Source organism: Labrus mixtus, chromosome 17, assembly GCF_963584025.1.
Source record: "Labrus mixtus chromosome 17, fLabMix1.1, whole genome shotgun sequence".
In the NCBI taxonomy this organism is placed as follows: Eukaryota; Metazoa; Chordata; class Actinopteri; order Labriformes; family Labridae; genus Labrus; species Labrus mixtus.
Window position 1 is genome coordinate 6,426,692 of NC_083628.1, and position 9,352 is coordinate 6,436,043.

At 38.5% G+C, this 9,352-nt stretch overlaps 1 protein-coding gene across 3 annotated transcripts in view; it reads left to right on the top strand.

Annotated features, from left to right (window-relative positions):
* Positions 1–2,298: 2,298 nt before the first annotated feature.
* The window catches only part of aff1 (AF4/FMR2 family, member 1), a 26,054-nt gene continuing 19,000 nt past the window's right edge, over positions 2,299–9,352 (top strand). For all 3 annotated transcript variants that reach the window (XR_009676268.1, XM_061060678.1, XM_061060679.1), the window contains exons 1-3: positions 2,299–2,506; positions 6,078–6,198; positions 7,774–8,565. Coding sequence is in view for 2 of the 3 variants with exons in the window: in XM_061060678.1 (XP_060916661.1) it covers positions 2,490–2,506; positions 6,078–6,198; positions 7,774–8,565 (930 nt within the window). In the remaining variant the exon portion in view is untranslated. The remainder of the gene's footprint in view (positions 2,507–6,077; positions 6,199–7,773; positions 8,566–9,352) is intronic.

A 9,352-nucleotide genomic window follows, 5' to 3' on the forward strand; every position in this document is an offset into this window, starting at 1 on the left:
TAATTGTCATTGGATTTCTATAGATATATTACTATATTTTGAATACTATATGCAGTAATATGTGTGCTTTGTGCACCCTGTATGTGTTAGTCTTGTTATGGTAAACATATGTCGTTAGTGTGAGCTGCTGTTGTTATCCTGTAATGTGAAACTTCAATCATTAGACAAAAAACCTGTTCATGTTTTGTTCTGTATTAAAGAAACAAATTAGTGCCACCTACTGGTTATTCAAATTAGAAGAATTACCAGACCACAGTTTTTCACACCATTCAGCCTCTGGATGGCATGCACGTTACAGGATTGTGTTGTACTTCACTGTATGTGCTTTGTAAAATGTGAATACAGTTTAAACTTAAACTAAGAGATCTGTGGTTTGCCAGTATATAAGATCCTAAACACGACACATTTTCTGTTTTCTGACTGTTGCATTGACCATTTGTTACAGCACATTATTAATATGACTTGATAAATGCTGCATGTTCAATAAATTGCAACTAATGCACTCTGAATCATCTTTTTGTAACTGTTTTTTTTTTTGATTTACTTTTAACACATATAATAAAATAATTAAAAAAAGCCTCAGTGTATGAGTATCAAATGTGTTTTTGTATTGAACCATTTTATTGCATTTCGTTATGTATAATATGATTATTAGGCACCGACATTTTTACATTTTCTTTAATTTTATAATATCATGGTTCCTTTAGCTGACCCAAGCCTTCAGGTCTAAATGCAGGAGGATGATGTTTGTGTGCTCTGTTTGGCAAACAGCCAGCAGCAGGGTTAAATATCCACCTAGTGAGTGTCCAGTAACAGACCCGTCTCCAAAGGCCTGTATTAAATCATACACGTGCTGCCCTAGAACAGAGACCCACAGCCACAAGGAGCTTGATTTAATCCCTAACCTGACAAAACAGTTTTATGATGCACTTAGCGTGGTCATCCTACATGTCTCGCTGAAATGTGTCCAGTGATTCATCTGTTTTTCTGCTGCCAGCTTAGATTTGAAAGCTGTTGCCTGTTTTGGCTGAGTGTCATTAAATTCAAACTCACTCACCAAAACTGGCACAGAGGTGGCAAACTGAGTCAGAAGATCTACTTTGGTATTTCTGGGCAAGACAAGAACCCCAGCTGTCCTACATTTAAAAAAAAAAAAAAAAAAAAGGTGAGTTAATGTATCAAGAACAAAAAGGGTGTGGCAGATGTTTCCTTTTTTTGTGTATCATGTTTGGTTTATTCATTTCTTCTTCATTAGTTCAATTCAGACTTTATGTTTCAAAAGGCACATACATCAAAATAACTTCAGTATGTCCTCTTTTTTTGTGCCAAATAATATTGTTACCATTAACTATACCAAGTGGCCACCTGTTTTTCAAGTACAGAAATGCAATACAGGTGTTTTTCCTTGAAAATATGTAGGATTGTTATTACGATTTTGCGTTAAAGAAATGTGTATTTAAACAATCTATCTTATTTGCTGAATAAAAAACACATGCATGTTTTAATAGCTTTTTATAAGAATTATAAGAAATAATATTGTTATTGTTACCATTAACTATACCAAGTGGCCACCTGTTTTTCAAGTACAGAAATGCAATACAGGTGTTTTTCCTTGAAAATATGTAGGATTTTTTATTACGAGTGGAAGACTTATTTTGCTTTAAAGAAATGTGTATTTAAACAATCTATCTTATTTGCTAAATAATAAAACACATAAATGTTTTAATAGCTTTTTTATAAGAATTTGGTATGAATTGGTGGTTCATTGACAGTTTTAGGGCCAAACAAAATAAACAAAATAATAACTGTAGTGGAGGAAACTAAGAGGTTAAAAATACCACCTCTAAGTTAAATTCTCTGATTTTATATTATCTTATATGGAGATTATATTCAAATGACAAGAAGCAAATACATTGCCTGCGTAAAGTATACTAAACTACTCTATGTAACCTACATAAAGCGGGTGGTTATTTGCAGTATGTACTTGTATAAATATAGCCAAAACTTTTAATCCGGACTCATAACACCACTCTGCTGTACAAACATAAACACGGATGACTGTACCATGTCTGACACGGAGGGGTACTGGTGTAAAGTTTGGTCAAACTGTGCCAAGGAACGAAAAACAGTTAATAATGTTGCTCCAGAAGGGCGCGTTTGTAATATTTACCTTTGTTTAAGCTCCTAGTAGTAAAACAAGTACTTGGGATGTATTTTATTGGAAGTGTTTTCTGCTTTGAGTGTATAAAACTGTGCTTGGTCCCCGGGTGGCTGAATAGAGTAGAACAATCCAGTAGGCAGAGTAGACTGGGCAGTCCGAAGACGCACGGTTAGCGAGACAACTATCAAACTACGGCGGCCTTACAAGTCGTTTAAATGACCTAAATTATCTCCACCGGTAAACAATGTGACCAAGTGAGGACGACGCAGTGGGGAGGACTGTCAGAAACACATGACAACCAACTTTGGTTGGTTGAGAGAGGCGCGCCATGGAATCTCAGCCGAGGTAGGCAGACAGAGCTAGCCCGCTAGCCTGTTAGCTCCACAGCCCTGTTTGTGTCTGTTAATTAGCCTCGACACGGTTATGCTGCAGCTGCACTTTTCCACGTCTCTAAGTGGAGTTATAGTTGGAAACTTTTTCAAAGTGTGTGAAGGAAGGCGGTGTGCTAATTTTAATGTCGTAAATGTGAAACTGACATGCAGGGCTTTCGCTTGACAAGCAATTCGAGGGAGAGGTGGAATCAGCTGGAAAGAGCAGGCTGATGTGATTTTTACCAGCTGGTCAAAGAGGAGGAGGAGGGGGGGGGGGCTTGTCATATTCAAACATTAGGCTATACATGTAAATACCTCTTAACATTTAACCTGTGGTGTTTACATTTGTTGGGTGTCGGATCAAGAAGTTATAAAATAGATGGAGGCTGCCTGTGAGTTTATGTAATTTGTGGACTATTCCTTTAAATCACGACCCGTCCCGAAACTCCCAACATGTAATTTTGGGCAATGCTTTATATAATTGATTTATAAAGCCTCCTAGTTTGAAGGGCTTTCTTTTTTTTTTCTGACCTAAATGCAAAACGTATGCTTAACATTTATTGGAATGAAATGGCCGGTTAGATTTATTTAGAGAGTTATGAGACGAAAACAGCTCAAAGACATTGGAGGAGATTCTTCCATCTTTCTCTGGGATGCTTATTTCACGCTGCTTCTAAGCCTTCTGTGCATACACATTGACAGTAGCCTACTGTTCTTCCATAGTCTGTTTTGCAAACCAAAAATATCTGCTATTATATGCAAATTAAAAGATAGAAAATGTATACTTTTCTGATAGTGGCACAACATTTTTGCACAAAGTTTGTATGCTTTTTAAAAAATAAAAAAATAAATCTAGATCCCTAGAAGTGTGTCATACATTTTCAAACAGATTTGCTCGATAACCATCGTTGCAGAGATTTAAATAAAATATATTTTTGGGGAGAGAAAAACCAGTTTAGAAATGTAAATAAAAGTGCACTTATTAGTATATTCTTGCACATGTTAATGTAGGGCGATTCAAGCGAAGATTATGTAAGCAAATCTAACAGTTAAGAACACAGAGTGCTGTCAGAACATGATTTTCACCTTTTGAACCCTTAATTATGTCACTTACTCACTCCAGGTTTACCTCTGTCTCTAGTGGCTCTCCTTCTGTCACGCTAAAGGAGGCTAGTATTTATGATGCACTGTGTGGAAATGACTTCTGATAAACCTAAAATATGCATTGCAAGTAAAGTTTAAATGTTTTGCTCTTAGTATGAAAGGACCCCGAAACAGGAATGGGTTTTGAAGATTTTTTGTAAACCAGTTGCTGCATACTAAAAAACAACAGTGGTCGGTTTTTGTGTACTGTTTAATTCATATATTTCAAAGCTTTCTTTATTAGATGTTTAAGAGTCAAGGTCTCTATAGCTTTTGTAATGTTGTACCAGGACCTGTGCTCTGGACATAATTACAGTGTTAAATATAACCCCCCCCTCAGAAACTTGAACTTGTTTCAGAAGTTGTTCTGCACTAATGGCTGCTTCAACTTTGACAGGCTGGTTGATTGACTGGAGTCATACTGACCTTAGATTTTGTGGCTGTTGCCTCTGACTTGTTTTGAATTCCACACATAGCAAATTGGTATCCCTGAATCTGTATCATCAACCTTCCTACTGCGTCTCGTCTTTTTTTCCATTTCCCTTTCCAAAATGGAAAAAAAGTATTTGGCCTCAAATGTTTTACTTTCATCCCCCCCCCCCCCCCCCCTGTTTTGCAGTTACCCTACAAGTACTGCTTCCCTTCGGTGGGTACGGATGATTAAATTAATGTGTCAAAAATACTCCAAATGGAAGTTTGCATCATGACAGCAGCAATGTGTGCTGCTGCTGTTTTCACTTAGAGGATGAACCCACCTGTGTGTATAGTCACTCAGTGCTTCAGTCTTTACATGGAAATGACTTGTACTGTATTCTGCTTCCGGCCTTTTATTACAACAATTAAATATGTTATAAAATAATATTTTGGGTTTCAGGCTGTTGTATTCTCTTGTGCGAACACTTACCAGGGTAGACATAGTACTGCCTGTGTGTTGCTGTGTTCTTCGTTGTATGCTCCAGGGACAGTGGGGGTCCACAGTATCTTGATTTTGGGGGCTGCACGCTGAAAAGTCATGGGAGCCCTTGGTCTATTGGATCAGAGTTTAAACACAACTTGAACCACTGACACGAATATTATTTAAAAAAACAACAACTCTCAGACCTAAAAGACTATCGTTTGAAGGCATCGTTATGATAGAGCCTTTTCTGTATGGGAGCAATGGCCATCATTCAGGGGCTCCTAATATAGTCAGCTGTGTTCTGGGCCAATACTTCCTTTCCCTTGTGTTGACATTTTTTACACTCAGATAAGCATCCTAAGAAATTAGAATTGAGTAGGAGTTAGAACAGATCTACAACGGGATTGTTTGCTGCACTCATTTGCAGACTGCAGAACACAGATATTGTGAAATATCTATTAAATGATGCATCAGTTAAGTTATGATTAGTACGCTTGTACTCATTATTAAGATGAGTTCATTGTGCGAGAGCTAATTCTCGAAACGTGTAGTTTATCTATAATTTATACTCTGATAATGTTTTCAAGCACTGTCACAATCAACGTGTAGAAACATTAACAAAATGCATGTTTCATGTTTGGTTTTGAAGGCGAGTTTTTGTAGAAACATCGTGTTCCTTCACCCCTGGGTGATACTGTAACAGGACCTGTGACTTGGCAGTGCACGTTGGTCTGTACCAGTGGTTTGGCTTGTGTCTCAATTAATGAGTGAGTGCTCATCTGTTTGGCTATATCCCAATTCTGGGATGCTTCAATTGTTGCCATGGATACATCCCTCTGGGGCGTCTGAGAAGGATCAACAGCGTCATTTTGGAAAGAAAACTTCTTAATTTAAAATCTAGACAAGTTTGAAGTTTAGTTTTGTCTATTAAAAGTGTTAAACGGGGTCTGCTGTTTTCCTCGATGTATTTTACTACATTAAACAAACTCTATCTGCCTTTGGGATCATTTCAGGACTACTGGTCGTTATAACACATTTGGTGTCTGCCTGGGCTGCCTGTCACCTTTTGGGACCAACATGTCGTGAACAGATGTGAATGTTTTGGTGATTCCTCATGGAGTCTGTGGGTCTAATTACACTTGTCTGTGGATATGATGGGCACTGTCTACTCCCATTAGACTCTGCTGCTCCCCTTCCCCCGGGGTAGACCAGTCTATGAAAAGATGCCTTAAATTTGCACTCCCTAAATTTGCTTGTGTCAGAAGCCAAACCTAATTTTATCAAATAGAGCAGTCATTGTTGTTATTTTGTGGGTCATAAAACACACAGTAAGAGTTGTACTGAAGTTGTTTAAAGAGTTTTAGAGCATTTAACTATAGACAGAACATAAATCCATCTCATATCTGGCATTTATCTGGATTATGTATTTAGTGTCACAGTTGATATGATGCATTTGTAAAAGAAATGCCGATTATTAAAATATTTCTTTTGTAACATTATCCAGTGTGTTCAATGAAGAGAGGAACATTCTCCGCCTCCGAGCATGGGAACAGAGGAACCAAGAAGCAAGCCAAGCCAAAGCACTCAACCAAGAGAGCATGCCACTCTTTGGGCAACCATACAAGGTAAATAACTCTTCTATTATTATGATATTGATTGGTTTATTTTTGTCCATTTTAGTGTCAACAGCAGTGAGACCCAAGGCAGGGCTTTATTATAGTTTGTTTGTTGTACTTTTAATTAGGGATGTAAAGGTTAATCGTGATAAATCGATTCAAAGGTGACAAGATTCACATGGGTACTCTGAAAAATGAATCGCAATAATATGGTGAGTGTCAGCAGCTGCAGAGCAGAGGCGGTTGGCAGCTGCAGAGCAAGATTTTGAAACTGAGGACGCACCAGCGTCTTTTAAAACGGAGGTGTGGAAACATTTTGGCTTCCCCAAGACAGAAAATTAAAGAGGTGAGAAGATAAGAGACAAGACAAAACTGTGTGCAGATATTGCAAGAAGACAGAGAACCTCACAAATAGCACAACCAACGTGATGCAGCATTTAACATACACCACAATGAGAAGCTCCATTCACCTCCCCATGTTGCAAGAAAAAAATACATTACAATGCCAGACCACACTGACAAGCGTGTGCAGCCCTTAAAGGAATCTTTTTCAGTCTTAATTTGTCTACAGTCTCATTTTTGTTCAAATAAATCGTGAGAGAATCGATCGTGAACCCAGTATCGTCAATCTTATCGTAAGTTGAGTGAATTGTAACATCCCTACTTTTAATGTAGGTTCAATTTCAGTCATCAGATGTTGTCCAACCTCGCTCCTTTAAAAGAAGAAAGCTATTTCCTGCATCAACTAACACTAACAGCATGAAATTGGTGGTGTTTAAATGAATAATGCTGCATAATTGTTGCTCTCACACTTATTTGAATCAACATTTTAGTGTCTTCGATTGTTTATATTAGGACTTTTTCCATCTTCACACAAAGAACATAAAAAAAAAGAATGGCAACTTCCTGCATCTTTAAGAGACTATGAAGTGTGCCTTAATATGTTTGATATTTTACTTTAGGAGATTGCAGGACTCATTCTTGACCAGAGTGTGCTCTCTCCCTCTGAGGCTGCAAATATCTCAAAGTCGTCCATAAATATGACGAGACATTCTGTATGTAAAGTGAGAGGCAGAAAGGGTCAGCAAATCGCTCACTGCTGCTCTTAAAGTTTAATTACTTCGAGTGCAGTCGCTGTGCGCATGATTGTGATTGAAGGCGACTCAGGTGACATCAGGTTTTTTGGGGTTTTTTGGGTTTTTTTTACTTACTGCTCTTTTTTAAACAATTTGTGATATACAAATTACATTCAGGGTTTGTAATCAGCCCCCTTTTTTGCAGAAAACCTCAATCTTTGCGTTTTTTTCTTGCAAATATTTAACAATTTTTGAACTTCTGCATAATCTTCATTACAGGTTGAAATGGCTCACTTGCAGTTAGTAAGTGAAACATTGTGTAAAGAATACTATAGGGACTTTTAGTGGCAGAAAATATCATTGAGGACTATTCCTTTGATTATATAGACGTTGGCAGCAGTACTGTATATTTAGAAAAAAACCCAAAAGCTTAAAACATTTGGTCGTACACTTGTACCTGTTGTCATAACTGCGTGTTTACCCTGTTTTCTTCTTCTTTTTTTTTTAGACAAACAAGGGGGATGAGCTTTCCAGTAAAATCCAGAAGATGCTGGGAAGTTATGAAGATGTGAATAATCCCAATCCAGTTGCTGTAGAGCCATTACCCATTCCTTCTTACGTAACCTACACACAGTCTGAGCAGGGTCTGACAAACACAGATATATCAACACAACCTCCATTCCATAACCAGCTCTGTAACAAGTCCAACCAAAGTCAGAGAGCTCCATCAAGTAGCGGCTACTCCTCTCAGCCCACGAGGACGTCTACTGCTTTTTCTCCTAACAACTGTGGACATCTATCAACTCTCTCAGCACATCGACAGAAGAATAGTGAAGCCCATTCAGATCGCAGGGAGCAGGAGATTTCTTCTCTGTGTCCGGATCCTAAGCAACTACCGTTTCTACGTGCCAGTGACCTTGAAAACACCGACATGGATACGAAGGACACCTTTGATAGACATCAGTTGCAGAAATCCACAAATGACCCCACTGAGTCTGGCTGCACAGTGGAGGTTTCCACGTTTAACCTCAAACAGTCCCCCAAAGATGCACCCCAGCCTCAGGGCAACAAGGGTAATGCACTACCCTCCCAGACGTTCCCTTCACTCCTGTCATCTAAGCAGCCCTGTGTAGTCATGACCCAGAAGCCAACAGCGTATGTGCGACCCATGGATGGCCAGGACCAGGTGGTCAGTGAGTCACCTGAGCTAAAACCTTCACCAGAGCCATATGTACCTCTGCCAGAGTTTATCAGCAAATCTGAACAGGGCAAAGGAAAGATACTGCCACAATTTCTGGAGGTGAGTATATCATCATTAATCACAATAAATTAACTATCACACTAAATAATATCATTTCAAATGAACTATTGTTGGTCATCTTAAGTTGCAATAAAGAAAGAAAATAGTTGGAAAAAGCTGGAGTGGTCAGATATAGATGCTTAAATATCCCTTTGAATCTGCGACTTGCAGCTTTTACATAACAAACACAGAAAGTGTAAAGCTTTTTAGGTTTGTTCTTTAAACAAATCCAAGTGTGCTGTTGCCAGTGTTCATACCAAACCAAACTAAGCAGCTGCAGACTGTACCTTTTTTTTTTTGTGTGTTTAGCATTCAGATGTGTTTGTATCTTCTCCCCTTACCCTGAGTAAGACCACAAAGTTTGCCACTCATTTCCTGCATGTCAATACCCAATTTTTCTTCTTGGAGCCAGAGGTGACCATATTTCGGCGTCTCAAATGGACAGAGATTAGGAAAAAGTTGGTGAGGTACAGGAGGAGACACTTTAGTGAATCGAGAAAGACTTGAATAGTAATGGAGCAAGATGGCGCTAGAAGACCCGCCTACTTGAAATCAGTTGTGGTTGTGCAGGTTTGCAGTGCAGTTAGTCATTGGAAACACGTCAGACATGCTAATAAGTTTATTTTGTAGCCTTGTTGCTCAGCACTGTTCTATGGGCTTTGAATATACTGTTACTGTGGGCTAAGAGGATTGTGTGTTTGCTGTTCTCTGAAACCACTTCATAGTTTTGATATTCTTTCTTGACTGTTCAGGTGTTTGAAAAAAGAAGCTTGTAGTCTTCCAGAAA